Source organism: Arctopsyche grandis, chromosome 13 (assembly GCF_051622035.1).
Source record: "Arctopsyche grandis isolate Sample6627 chromosome 13, ASM5162203v2, whole genome shotgun sequence".
In the NCBI taxonomy this organism is placed as follows: domain Eukaryota; kingdom Metazoa; phylum Arthropoda; class Insecta; order Trichoptera; family Hydropsychidae; genus Arctopsyche; species Arctopsyche grandis.
The window spans coordinates 26,659,900-26,675,956 of NC_135367.1; the positions used below are offsets into that span (position 1 = coordinate 26,659,900).

At 34.3% G+C, this 16,057-nt stretch overlaps 1 protein-coding gene across 1 annotated transcript; it reads left to right on the top strand.

The window, feature by feature from the left end:
• The first annotated feature begins 4,759 nt into the window (after positions 1-4,759).
• On the top strand, positions 4,760-11,842 carry LOC143920658 (ribosome biogenesis protein BRX1 homolog). The gene is made up of 5 exons (XM_077443582.1): positions 4,760-5,028; positions 8,939-9,215; positions 9,291-9,574; positions 9,822-10,059; positions 10,140-11,842. The coding sequence occupies exons 1-5, from the start codon at positions 4,915-4,917 to the stop codon at positions 10,355-10,357; spliced, it is 1,131 nt and encodes a 376-aa protein (XP_077299708.1). The 5' UTR covers positions 4,760-4,914; the 3' UTR covers positions 10,358-11,842.
• The last annotated feature ends 4,215 nt before the right edge of the window (positions 11,843-16,057 follow it).

Consider the following 16,057-nt stretch of genomic DNA (forward strand, 5'->3'; position numbering starts at 1 on the left):
TTGTTGCATAGGGGTGGGTTCAGGAACCAAATGAAAGGCCAAAGTCACTTCACAGCATTTATTCAACGATTCAGTACGTAACCACTGCTCACTCCAGAATATTTGATCTACCATGTGCACCTCCTTATAAAGGACAAGTTGCACAGCACAGCTATCCCGATCCGTTAGTGTGTCTTTTTTTTAGGCACGTGAAGGTCTACCCTGGCGAATATACTGTTTACGCACGAACTCGCCCAGGTCTGTGAGATATCCAGCATATTCTTTATTCGGGCACTTACTGAGTCCCGTTTGCCTAATTCGGGGTCTCTATTGTTCACTCACGAATCCACTTAAACAGTAGTTATTCTCTCTCATGTTCCCACGTTACAATATAATTAAATTGGAATTTAATCCGTTCTATAAAAATCAATATGATCTTCAACCATTTACGATGTATATAAAAATAATAGTGTACATAATTTGAAAGTTTTATAACTTATGGACTCTTTTCCAATGTGCACCAAATACTAAAATACAATAATTTTCATGTTTGATACGTTTGCCTGAAGGCCACCCTCAAAATGTTTATAGAAATATAAAAAAAATTAATGATTATCTTTTCAATCCTATGTAGGGTGAGAATTTCGAGAATTGAGCATGCTGTCATTTTTGTGCAATGTGTTATTACTAGAGGTAGGATAGTCACAGTGCTATCCTTTGTTCGGCAAACCTTTAACAATGCATTTACAATCTTTGGACAATACACGGCCCCCTCAGACTCCGGTGATTAGTTATTACATACATTGAAAGGACGTACATAATCTTTTTTTTTATTATTTCTTATTTAACTATATAATATGTATTATTACAATATATTTCAATACAAGGTATTTAATAATTGTATTACTGTGAGCTTTGCTGTCCATAACATGACGTTGACTTTTATCGTCTAAAAAATATAAATTTCCATTAAAATAAAATATATACGTATTCTGTGTTATTTATAATGTTGTGTTTCTTGACCAAAATGTAATGCGAAACTGAAACGAAATGTAATTGGCCATCGCGGGTCGACTGGGAGGTGAATACGATAGTGTGTATGTACATTTTACGTAAGGGCCGGGCCGCACCGTGCAACTTTGTCGGCCTAGTCGCGTGACATGAAAAAATGTATGGAAATGTGTACGAAAAACAAGTTGACGGGTGTGGCATGTCCATCTACCTGCATGCATTGGTCTGGTCGCCCTCAACCAAGTTGTTCGCGAGTTGAGCGGTGCGGCCCGGCCCTAAGTTTAATGCTAGATCGGTTCGACTATAACTGAACAAATATATAATATTAAATTTTAGAATGAGGAAAAGTTAAAAAAGTAAAGACCAAAATCATATTTACTTTTTACTACGTTCTTATTCCCCGATACGAGTAAACACTGAATTTGTTACATTTTGATACTCTAAATTCAAATATTCTTCATTTATATATACATATGTATGTACATAGTTCAAAATATTGATATATTATATTTATTTTGACTATCTACTGACTACGCCATCTTAATTGATTTTAATTGATAGAAATAGTTCAAAAAAGTTTCTTCGATACCTTTACATGAGGAAGTATAAATATTTCCCCTATTTATTTCCCACTGCCATTTTTACAATATGTCCTAGGCTTTGACTCACTATCTACGAGAATTGACAACCTTTCGATTTTTTCTTAAATTTTGTGTCATCATCGCTTTTTAGAGCTTCGCGTCATCATCGACTTTTCCAACCTATTGTTGCGAAAACGTCTGCTGTCGATAATTCGTCTGTTGTGAAGCCTGTCTGCAGGGCCAGCTCAAATGTACAGCATACTAGGCACGTACCTAGGGCGCCATAGGCAAGGGGCGCTGCGAGGTGCCCCCATTTTTCTAAATTTTAAAAATAATTTGGTTTTCTTTGAACTTGTATAACATTCTATATTCAACTTAATTTTTCTAATCAAAGTAACAATACTGATTGTAAAATATTATAATTTACGAGGAACGCAGGAAGTTGACTGTCAAATATCAACGACTTACGAATAAAACTTGTAAAACAACAAACTGTCGTCGGTACAAATGGTTATTTGGAATTGTATTTCATATAAAATACCGCTGAAACACATGTTTGTATATATGTATACATATATTAGAGATGGATTTGCTTCACGAAATTAAATATCATTTTTTATGTATTTATTTTAATCTATATATATGTATATAAAATTGAATGTCTGTTTATTTGTCTGTCTGTCTCGTATAGGCTCCTAAACCACTCAACCGATTACGATGAAACTTTCAGGATTTGTTGTATGCATGTCCGGGAAGCTTAATATGAAAAAAAAAACGGGAAAAAGCCTCTTAATAATAATATTCTTAATTACAATTTCACTGACGCCAAAGTTTGATGCGCCATTGTGTAATCAAGGAAATGTGTTAGTCGGTAGCCACGTTACCAGTTGGTTTATGACGACACGGCTTTGAAGAGACGTTATTTGAGCTCCAACCATCACTTGAAACGGGAACGGGAATTGCATGCCTTATTCTAGAATTACAACGCATGCTGGGTTCAGTTAGAAAATATATGTAAGGTAATTTATAGGCACGCGCACTTGTGTAGTCAAGGAAATGTGTTCGTTGGTACACACGTTACCAGTTGGTTTATGACGACACGGCTTTGAAGAGACGTTATTTGAGCTCCAACCATCACTTGAAACGGGAACGGGAACGGGAACTGCATGCCTTATTCTAGCATTGCAACGCATGCTGGGTTCAGTTAGTATATATGTGTAAATATAATGTAAGGTAATTTATAGGCACGCGCACTTGTGTAGTCAAGGAAATGTGTTCGTCGGTAACCACGTTACCAGTTGGCTTATGACGACACGGCTTTGAAGAGACGTTATTTGAGCTCCAACCATCACTTGAAACGGGAACGGGAATTGCATGCCTTATTCTAGCATTGCAACGCATGCTGGGTTCAGTTAGTATATATATGTAAATATAATGTAAGGTAATTTATAGGCACGCGCACTTGTGTAGTCAAGGAAATGTGTTCGTCGGTAACCACGTTACCAGTTGGCTTATGACGACACGGGTTTGAAGAGACGTTATTTGAGCTCCAACCATCACTTGAAACGGGAACGGGAACGGGAATTGCATGCCTTATTCTGGCATTGCAACGCATGCCGGTTTCAGCTAGTAATAAAATAAATAAATAAATACTGTAATGGTGCGTACGCACCAAGCCAACGAACGGCCCACAGGCCAACTTTTAAAACCAGTAGCGTACAAAATATCGAAATAAAAATTAAATTTAAAAATTGAAATAAAATATCAAAATTAAAACTATTATTAATATATTAAAATTAAATTCAAGTATCAAAATAAAATTATAATCATTATATTAAAATTAAAATTAAATATTGAAAGTTAAAACAGAACATGCACAATTTAAATAAATTTTCGAGAGTGCCCTAAAATTAGATCATCAACAATCACATACAGGTAATCCTCGACTTAAGATGTTTTGACTTACGAAGATACGCACTAAGATCGAAAAAAAATCAAAGAATTATTATTTTTACTTCCCCGTAAAGCACAGCTACTGAGAATATATCATGTATTAGTATGGGTGATCCAACGATTTTTGCTAACCCGGGGTGTTGTCGGTCACATCAAACGGATTTTTTTATTCTTCAATTGTTTCTCTCGTCGAAATAAATCAAGTAATTAAATCATTAATTTTATTTCGACGAAAGAAAAAAAAAACCATTTAACAAATCACCGACAACCGAAACCGCGTTTTTTTATGAATTGTTTTTTTTTTATCGATCATCCAAGTGGAAATACAGTAACATATCGTGACGACTTAAAAAAATTATATCAAGATTTTTTTTCGCTCGTAAGCAGAGAAATTATAATATTTCTCTGGTTTTAAATGCGTATCGTCGTAATTGAAAACATCAACGATGATCTAATTTTAGCTCAATCTCGCTCTTTAGCTTAATTTTGATATTTAATTTCAATTTTTTAATTTAATTTTTATTTCGATATTTTGTACGCTACTGGTTTTAAAAGTTGGCCCAAAATCGTCGTTGGTTTGGTGCGTACGGACCATTAAAAGATCCAAACAAATATTAAAAAAACGTCTCATTTTAGTTTCGTGCAATGTTTTAGCGTTGCAAAACTTCGTGACCTTCTAAACAATACACTAGTATACATATACTGTGCGCAAAAAAGTTTCACTTCAAACGTTACTACGGTGTCTCTCATTCAAAACAACTGTAGATACATATGTATACGGATTTTATACCCACCGCTTTTAAAAATTTATTTAATAATCAGATAAATCGAATAGAACACTTCACGGCTGCAGCTTTTTTCGCTCGTAAGCAGAGAAATTATAATATTTCTCTGGTTTTAAATGCGTATCGTCGTAATTGAAAACATCAACGATGATCTAATTTTAGCTCAATCTCGCTCTTTAGCTTAATTTTGATATTTAATTTCAATTTTTTAATTTAATTTTTATTTCAATATTTTGTACGCTACTGGTTTTATCCTGCTGATTAAAAACGTTGGCCCAAAATCGTCGTTGGTTTAGTCCGTAAGCACCATAATACAACCCATTGGGAAATTCCGTACATTTTCCATCTAACGTGTCCAAAGGGGTAATGATATTTTCACACAAGTGTCTGATCATTTACAAACTACATGCAATGATTTGTAAATTAATTTATTACAAATTTATTTATAACAGGTAATACCAGGCTGAAAAAAGCTGATACATATGCAGGGTAAGCGCAGAGTGGCAACACTGAAACGCTTCACTCACACGTGCGTTGACATAACCTCACGTGAATCGAGACGCGCACACCGGTCGCGCATGTTCTCCTTCAAATAAGCCACGAAGATGGGCAAACTCAAAGTGAAGACGAAGGCCAGGAAACGATCAGCTCCGGTAGTCGAAGCAAAGCCAGTTCTTCCTCCAGCCACGCGCTTCTCCGACGATCCACCTCCAAAACAGGTCAGTTGACATGCGCTGTCAAATCATAACCTATCATATTATATATGTACCACTGCACGTGTATTATATATGCTGTTTTGTTCCAAACGAATACACCAGCTTTGAAAACGTGCACAGATCAAATCAGAGGGTTCGCTAGCGTTGCCTTATAAACACCTCGGCAAAGTTTGATAGTAACCTTTGATACATTTACTAACCGTGACACAACTTTGATACAATTCAGTGTCACAGTTCAATTTTTATTTATTTATTTATTTATTTGGAAAATTTACAGTTTATTAAGTTACATAGATTGATAGCAAAAAAACATAATTATGTTAAGTAAACCATTAATAATTTTCACATATAGGTAAAAAAAAGAAAAGCTCAAACATTTAAAATAAGAAACAAAAATTATAATAGAGTAAGATAGTTAGAGAAAACAAAAAGAAAAAAATAGAAATAACAGTATAATAAAAATATCAAAATAATAAGAATAATAATATGATAAAAATTATGAAATAATAAAAATAATATAATATATAACAAAAAGACAAAATAAATACATCAAAATAAAAATTCATAATCACAATCGTAAATTTTCAATAAAATTAATCATCGAAAAACAAATTTGCAATAATCACTCTAGCTTGTATAGCATTAATATTAAATAAGTCAAACATAGAAATTGTTAAAATTAGTGTGTTGACGGTGGAGCTTGCACGCCAGATGAATGAGCTTCTTCCATAATTAGAAAAAGTATTAGGTATGTAAAGGAGCTCATTACATCTAGTCATTCTATTTGGCACACGCAATGATAGTCTGCTCAATAATTGAGGACAGTCGATCGAGCCGTTAAGGATGTTCGAAATTGTTGAGATGTCAGCTATCTCCCTTCTTTTGACAAGTGGAAGTAGATGCAGACACCTACAAGCATCTTCATTGGAAGTATAGGATAATCCAAAACGGCTACTGATGTACCTCAAGAATCTCTTCTGAATGCGCTCCAATCTGTCTCTTGCACCAGAGTACTCTGGGTTCCAAACTTGGGATGCAAACTCAACAATACTTCTTACGTATGCACAATATAGTATTTTGTATGATTTTATAGAAGTAAAGCATTTGGAGGACCGGATGACGAACCCGAGGGCCTTCGACGCTCGAGCTACAACATTGTCAATATGTTTACTAAAGGATAGATCAGAGTTTAAAAAGACTCCCAAATCCCTAATTTCCGATAGCCTTGTGAGTCTATGTCCGTTGATTGAATGAGGAAAGTCAACTGGACATAGTTTTCTGGTGAAGGTTATGCAGTAGCATTTTGCTACATTAATTTCCAACTTATTTATGCTGCAATAAGCCTCTAGTCTGAACAAATCATCTTGTAGGGCCAATTATAATTCAGATTACCGCACTTGTATAACTCAGCGGATGGCGTGTGCTACTACCGACGAAAATTCCTGGTTCAAACTTCAACTAGACCTCCTTTGAATCATGTTTATTTATTATTTTTATAACAATAATGTGACCTGACTGGTTGCCCCAAAGTGTCACACCAGTCTTACATAATAAAAAAGAAAAGAACAATCATTCATCTCATTCAAATAAACTCGTGTTGAATCTCATGAAATTGGCCAGCTCATCGACATGACAATTGAACAGATCCAAATGTTCATCAATCACATTAAGGAACCGGAAAGCCTTTACACGGGATGGGTTATTGAAAGCAGACGTTTTCGCAGGAATAGGTTGGAAAAGTAGATGATGATGCAAAGCTCTACCGCATTCAAGCGCCGAAAATTTAAATTCAAAGAAAATCGAAGGGTTGTCGATTCTTTCCTTTAATACTGCAAAGAAATATTTGGAAATGGCTATAATTCTTCTCGAAGATAGTGAGTCAAAGCCTAGCATACTTTGTAAAAGGGCAGTGGGAAATAAATAGGGGTAATATTTAGCCAGCAGCGTGGCTCGGTCGTTAAGCTTCTGCTTAACACTGAGAGGCGCCGAGTTCGATCCCTTGAGCTGACCTCGATTGAAAAGAATTTTTCTGAGTATATCTGTAATGCTGCTGGTCAGACCAGGATTTGTGACTCCTGGTTGATCGTTTCCTATCAAAGTTTGCCAATTTTCTCTGATTTCATTGTTGAAACGATTCCCGATTAAAAATTGGCTAAAAATCCTTCCTACCCACTATGTCACCACTATTTGAGTATGATTAATGTAAATATTACAATAAAAATGTATGTACAATTCATAGATGTCTCGTTAATTGTCGAGTTTAAGTCAGTGTCTCGCAATTTAGCGACTTATATAATAAAAAATGCTGTATTGTTTGTAATTTGGCCAGGAAGGCGCATTGGGGTTTACCTGTAATGCCTTCCTGGTATGAAATAAAATAAAAATAAATAAATAAATAAAAATAAATAAAATATTTCCTCATATAAAGGAGAGACTTTTTTTGAACTCTTTCTATCAAGAGTGATTTAAAGCATTCATATGCTGGTCAGATTTGTATATCTGTAACATCAAAATTGATTGTTTCCTTGTAATGAAATTCTTGGCAGGATTTCTTACAATTTACATTGGTAATTAGCAACTAATTCAGAATAGAAAAAACTCTTTCTACGGGTACATTAGTACCAGGCAGGCATACAAATTGTTACTGTGGGTTGCTCTCTTTTTGAAAACGGGACATTTTGTCGTCGTGAAGTTGTGCTCGGGGACAACGGGATAGGCTATCTAAAAACGGGACAGTCCCGTTCAAAACGGAATGTGTAATCACGTTACTGATACCTGCAAATTAGTGTCCGGTTTTATTTTAATTTGTATATCATACATAGATTTGGATATAGTGTCGATTTGAGGCAACCTATTATAGCTCTAACTGAATTTTTTAACCCTTTGAGTGCTGACCAACGCTGATAGACTAATAATACTACCCGCTAAGACTCCAGGTAGCATTGAAAAGACTGCATTGAACATGGGTCGTGTAATCTGTGTCATTCATTTGTCAACGTTTATAAAGACTGGTTTAAACCGGGACTTCTGAATTTATAACCATAGCAGAATCACCCGATGGAAATCCCTAACTGCCGAATATTTTAGATTGTGGCTTGGCATTTAGATTGTGAGTATTACATTTTAACAACAATGAAGAAGATGCAACTTGTTTTGGAAAATACATTCATTATTAGACTTGTTTTGTTTATTTTATGTTGTTGCAAGATATATTAGGGAGTCTAAACACACCTTTACAAAACTCGAAATGCTCGACGGTTTTATATCTAGGGTTTGTTTAGATTAGCTACAATTTTTATACCTGCTTTCTATTGGATTTCTAAATAATTCTATTTGGAAATTTTCAGCGTGGCGTTCTTTCAATAGAAAATACATCAGCACTCAAAAGGGTTTTCAAAAATTGCAATGCTGAAAAAACCTATTCAAGGATTGATTCGTTATGATGAATGGTACTTGTCTTACATTTATCAAAAATATTTCGAATACAATTATAAATATGTATGTGAACCAGTGTTAAGCATATATGCTTTCGAATATAGTAGTCACAGGTTCAAGTCCCACTGGTTGCTGCTGGCCAGACCTTGGTTTGTGACTCCAGGTCGATCGTTTCCTATCGGAGTTTGTCAATTTATCTCATTTTCATTGAAGCGGTTCCAACAAATTGACAACCTTTACCCATTTCTCGCAATTTTCGAGTTTTTAGCATCTCGAATTTCGCTGATTCATAAAAATTTATATAAAAAAATGCTCGGAAAGTGTAAGTTTATCAGAAATTTATCCATAGATGTCTCTATGATACTTTGTTTAAATTGTATATCGATGTTTGTTATTGGCCGGGAAGGCGAATTGGGCTTTCCTGGTATATACACATATGTTTGTAAAATATCTAAATTGTGACTATTGTGATTTTCAGGATAAATGGATAAACCGACAGCGTGTAATGGTGTTTGCAACCAGAGGCATAAGCCATCGTCACAGGCACTTGATGGAAGACATTAAAAAGTTGATGCCTCACCACAAACCAGAATCAAAAATGGAAAGAAGCAAAAACCTATTCGTCGTCAATGAAATGTGTGAAATGAAAAATTGCAACAAAGCGATGATGTTCGAGGGCCGTAAAAAGAAAGATCTGTATATGTGGTTCTCCAACATTCCGAACGGACCGTCGGCTAAATTCTTAGTAGAAAATAGTATGCTGCGTCGAATTTATATATATATATTATATGATACGAATGTTTCATTTCATAGACTGTTTGTGTTTTCAGTGTACACAATGGGCGAGTTGAAGTTCACCGGAAATTGCTTGTGTGGGACTCGTCCCATATTATCCTTCGACAAAAGCTTTTCAGAAGTACCGCATCTGATGCTGCTCAAAGAGCTCCTGTTGCAAATATTCGGCGTGCCGAAACATCATCCGAAGAGTCAACCGTTCATCGATCACGTATATTCGTTCACGGTTCTCGACAATCGGATATGGTTCAGAAATTATCAGATTTTGACTGAAGACGGAGCTCTTGCCGAAATCGGTCCTAGATTCGTACTAAATCCCGTAAGTTGGCAATTTATAACCGCTCAATGTCAATTTGCACACATTACAATTCCGATTGCTATCATTATATAATTGAAGCAGTTTCAGAAATGAGTGCTAGACCGTATATATTGCAAGGAATTCGCTAGCGTTGCTATCGTTATTAGCAGAGTTTGATAGTAGACCTTGTAACATTCAAAATTGAAATCCAAGGCATATATATACATACATGTAATATTATTTATAACATTTAATCATTGTTCATCAGGTTAAAATTTTCTCAAGTTCATTCGGTGGAACAACTTTGTGGGAAAATGATAGTTATATTAGTCCTTCACGTTATCGGCAATCTATAACGAAAAAGGCAGGGTTTAAATACGAGGATAAAATACAGCAAAAGGCAGCTTATGAAGCATCCCGACCGGAGACTGCATATCCTGAAATTGATAATCACAACATCTTCCAAAGTGATGATCCTATGGAGTTAGCCAAACAAGAAATTGAAGGTTTACATTTCTTACATTCATATATTATGTTGTTTAATTAGTAATATTTGATTTTTAATCATTTTTTTTTCGTATTACAGCCGACATAAAGAAAGATCAGATGGTATTGGAACAAAAGACTACTAAGAAACTAGTCAGGAAAGTGAAGATAAAAACGAAAAAACCCAAACCTGTCGTTTCTGTCGAGGCCAAACCCAAAAAGGAGTTTTCAATCAAACGAAAACACTTTAAAGGGAAACATAAGTTAGGAAATAAAAATAAGATGAAAGGTTCCAAAAAGCAAAAGCCTAAATCATAGTGTAACAAAATGAATTAAGTGATTTGATTAATACATTCTGAATATTTTATTTTACGTACATTATTTGATAATATTAAAAGAAATAATTGCTTCAATTGTTTTATTTATTTTTTATTATTTGCATATATGTATTTAGTTTTCCAAATAAAACTAGCCCATATCAGTTGTATTTTGCTAATTAATAACTTCATAATCATTTTTTATAGAATGAAATAACAAACTAAACGAAAATTGTAAGATCTGATCAATTATGGTGAACTGGATTCATTTCTGAAGTTATTACAAGGTTTTTTTGTAATTGCTCTTACAGTTTTTGTAGTTCATTTTGATAACTGTGAGTTCAGAACCTCTACATAATGCAATATCTTTGCATTTATACTTACTCTTGTCTTTCATATAAGTTACGAAACAAGTATTATTTAAACCTAGCTATTTTTATTTTCAAGTCATGGCAACATTAAAAGCAGGGACCCAAACCGCTATTTTTTCGTTCTGGTTCAGTTCTCCTGTATTTTGATTTTTAAATGCTTTCTATTATTACTAAATTATGTTCACAATACATCTTATAGCTATTGATCTACTTTTAATTTTCTATTTTACAATTTTAATCTAATTTTGTTAGTAATCATAGTTTTATATTATTCTAATGTTAATGTACAGCATAATAGGAAAAGAGCTCAACCTATTTACAATTCTTATAAATGCTCATAACACATCTAATACATAATATTAATTAAAGACTCTAAAGCAGATTGTGTTCAGGTAATCTGTGTTTATTCTCTTGTATTTAAATATTAGCATGTGAATGTAAATACAACCATACCGTATATACCTCTTTATACGGCTTTTCACTATAACTTGTGATCATATACAAAATTAAAATGTCAACGGAGAATATTTCCTAGCGTGTGCAGCTTGCCGCTGGTGCACTGGAATAAAAGGTGGATTCTAATGTATCTAAAATGCAGACTACACTGTTTTTATTCATACTTAATTGACTTTCTGTAGGCTTACCAACTTTTCATCGGGCCCTGCTTTTAGGAACAAAAGTGCGACAACAGTTTAGAAAGAATCTAGTACATAGTTTGTTTTATTCCAGAAGCTAATTTTTACAGGTATGGGTGTATTTACTCTTGCTTTTCCGTTCACAGGTGTTTGAATCGTGCACTTTTAATAGCCAATTTACAATGTGTTCGTTGATATCTATGATATATAGTGAGTTAATTGACAATTTGCGAGCTTCACATATAATTGTATTTAAATCGGAATCTTTGATTGCTAATTGTAAAGTATGTGCCACATATGAGATGAGGGAAAGAATAGTTCTCAACGGAAGATAGCATATTTGCTTCATAACTATTATTAAAGTTGAAAAATTTTATCATATTAGCTCCATTATCTGTTGTAACAGAGTAGATTTGTTTGATATTGATATTGTATTTTTCTAAAGTTTCAAAAACATTTTTAATATACATTCTTGCATGATTGTCCATTTTTTCTATAATTCCTAAAGTATATATATATATATATATATATATATATATATATATATATATATATATATATTTTACCGAACCGAAAAAAATATCGGTTCGGTTTCGTTTTCGTTACGGTAAAAATAACTGTTTTTGGTTTGGTTCCGGTTCCGGTCCCTGATTAAAAGTATCAAATTCGTTGCTATGACCAAAAAATTAATACACACTATTTTTTAATATAATAAGTATAAAGACAAATGTCCAGAAAGAAGAATAGAAAATAAATCGGTATTCTCTGGATCACAAAGTCTGCCAAAAATACTTTTATAAGTGGAACATTGCAATGCTGTGCATATAATGTTGCTAATATATAATTTCGAAAGAGACTGTATGTAAGGTTCAATGTAACTGTATGTATGTAAGGTTTGGTTGGGAGCATCGAAAACAAATCAAAGTTTCTATGATGACGATATCAATTCCGTTTCCAGATTCTTTTATCATTTCCGGATCCTGATGCCTTTTTCAATTCCAAATCCCGATTACTATTTCAGTTCCAGATCAGGATTATTTTTTCAGTTCCGGTTCACTTATATAAAAAAAAACCGTTCATTTCTGATTGGCTGTCATTAATTTCTTTTATTTTTTTCGATTCTAATAAATTTAATAAAAATCAAATGAATGTTTACTATAAGGTTAACCATGTTTAAACGGTTTATATTATAAACACTGAGCGAAGCCGGGTAAAACCACTAGTACTACATAAATAATACTTTTTATTCCTGCGTTAAAGGTTTGCAAAATGATTCTCCTATTTTCAGTTATCAACAGTTGTGAAAAGGCTAAGAAACACTGGTCTAGATTACAGCAAAATAGTCACATAGCCAGAAACGGAACTGAGAAAAACTTTTAAGGAAAAATTGTTCCATGCTGTTGTCAATAAAACAAATAGCCAATATTTGTTTTATCGCCAACATTCATTGAGCAGATTGACAGCGAATGTGACAAGAAAACACATCCTCAAAAGAGACGTTTACTCCCACTTAATGTACATAGCTTCATTCATGGAGAAACTGGTACAAATAATTGTTCTGCAAATAATAAATTTGCCATACTGTTAACATCCTTTCATTTCAAAGCCAAATAATAACGGAACACACATGGCTTGTTTCGGAGTGTGACTTGGAACAAAACATGGTGACAATGATAATCACACCACATACAAAGAACGCATTCGACACGGTGACTTCCCTGTATTTCAAAACTTATCCATTGTTGTGTGTAGGTCAACAAAGCCAAATTGCCCAAAATTTAACCACTTAATTTTTCTAACTGAAATTATTATCATTTTTACATGGATATATAACAGGTAGACCCCAATGCGCCTTTCTAAACAATTAATTACAAATATTGCAGCATTTTTAATACATACATTAATCCATAGAGACATCTATGGATTTAGACTTATACATAAAGCAAATTCAGATATTTGTGACAGCAGGTGATTTTTGCCAATTCGATGAAGAACCGTTTCAACAATGAAATCAGATAAATTGGCAAACGCTGATAAGAAACGATTGACTTAGAGCACAAATATCCAAGCCTGACCAGCAGTATTTATTTATTTATTGAAAAATCAACAGGCCTCAGATGTAGAAATTCATAAAGAATAAATGTAACAAAATAATATCTGAGCCCAATTATAGATTTTTACAAAATACATAATATATCTAGTACATATGGACAAACAAATAAAAAGAAAAGAATAAAAACTAAAATATGAATAAATAGGAAAATGCATTATTAAACATAAAGTGATTTAATATAATTGGGTAAAGAATCTATATATATAAAAATGAATGTTTGTGTGTGTGTCTCGAATAGGCTCCTAAACCACCAAACCGATTACAATGAAACTTTCAGGATTTGTTGTATGCATGTCCGGGAAGATTACTGTGGAAAAAACCTCTTAGTAATAATATTCGTAATTACGATTTTACTGACGCGAAAGTAAAACTATCCTGCCGCGAGTGTGACAATAATCGCGCCACGCCTACCTCGCACTCGAATGTACTGACCATTCAGAGCTGTACCACAAGCACACAGCGGATGGCTCACGTCAGTAAATATATCTATACCCATATATAAAATGTCTGTGGAACGGGAACGGGAAATGTACGCGTTATTGTGGCATTGCAACGCATGCCGGGTTCAGCTAGTATATACAAATAGAAATAGAAATAGAAGTAGATCAATCAATCAAGACTCTCCTGATGGCAGTCCTGAATTGATGTAAGGAAATACCGAATAGATCAAACTCATTCAGCTCCCTGTTAAGCATACGATAAACACGCTGTAGATTGGAATTGTATTTTAGGGAATTGGTTTTGAATGGATTAAGTGAAAAGAGTATTAAATATTAGCAACCACCGACCCATACTGCTGGCTAAATGTATTTTAAATCAAAAATAATGCTCTTATGAAGGCTCATATTTATCGTACCAAAAAACCGTGCTACCAAATGGCTGTATTTTCAAATGCAAACTAATGCGCAGTACTAAAATTGCTATTGCAAAAAATGGGTTTCGAGAAGTCATCTGCATATTCAATTATGTCGATAATTGCAACGACAGGAAACACTACATGTTTATTAGTGTTGTAATCCCGACATGCATGAACCTATGTTATGATTTTTTTTTTTGTGCTTTATTTCTGCGAATTTCACATGGGTGTAAATAACCTTGTCTTAAATTCAGCTGCAATAACACATTAAATTTTGATTAAAAATCTATTTAATCTATGTATGTAACCTCTTGTGATCATCGCACAGCGTGCAATGTACCCATAAGATTAATCTTGCGTATATCATATACGCTTTGTGCCGTACTGTAGCGTTTTATCTGCATTTATATTAGACCAATCTAAAGCAATGGAGGCTGATTGAGATCAACAGAATGATTATTTGATTGCTGCTACAGCCCTAACGCACTTTCAAACAAGCCAACCCTTCTAAATATCCGCTTTTCAATATTATCAATTCAACCAGCCGATTAGACTAGTGGTTAGCATGGTAATTGGATTATTAGTCACATTGCGATTGCCCAAATGACAATTTTTGCCGTGAAAATCGCGTATACGGAATATTTGGCACTCGAGTTCTAGTTAGTATGATATTTATCGCTAGTATGATGGACTTTTCGGCTGCCAAATGTTCCGTTATAGAGATTTTAGTGACTTGGGCACTAAAATTTTTTAGTAATAATCACCGAACCGGTTAGCATTTTTTTTTTACATATATACCAGGAAGGCCTTACAGGTAAATCCCAATGCGCCTTCCTGGCCAATTACAATTACAATTACAAATGCAGCATTTTTATTACAAGTCGTTGAATTACGAGACACTGAAAAACTCGAAAATTAACGAGACATCTATGAATTGTACATAAGTTTTATTGTACATCAATCATACTTCAAATAGTGGTGACATAGTAGGTAGGAAGGATTTTTAGCCAATTTTTTTCCGGGAACCGTTTCAACAATGAAAGTAGAGAAAATTGGCAAACTCTCATAGGAAACAATCAACCTGGAGTCACAAATCCAGGTCTGACCAACAGCATACTCTGAAAAATTCATTTTCATTGGAGGCCTGGGCCCAGGGATCGAACCCGGTACCTCTCGACGCTAAGTAGAAGCTTAATGACCGAGCTATGCTTCTGGCTTTAATGCTTTGAATAAAGTCATGGGTTCAAATCCCACAGGTTTTTACTGGCCAGACCTTGGATTTGTCACTCCAGGTCGACTTCAGGTCGGTCGATCGGTTGCCAATTTCGGTTCAACAAATTGGCAACCTTACCCATCTTCTCACAAATCTTAACTTTCGATGAATTGTATAAAATGGTGCAAACCACAAATTACCGTGAATGTGTCTGTGGGTGTTAATTGATATGTATTTACTCAGTGCCGGTTTTAGGAGGGGGGCTGGGTCGGGCGCCAAATAAGTTAGGGCGCCGAACGATGCGTCAAAGGCGTTTTAAAATTAAAAATTAGAGCGCCAAAGGCGAAAGTTATTTCTAAGGGTGTTTAGAAAAAATTGCCCGAGGGCGCCATCAGGTGTAAGGCCGGCACTGTATTTACTAAACCTCGCTGAATTGTTTAAAATGCTGCAAATTTACAAATTTGACCTTAGTGGATATTAATCGATGTGTATTTATGTACTTTGTATAGATAT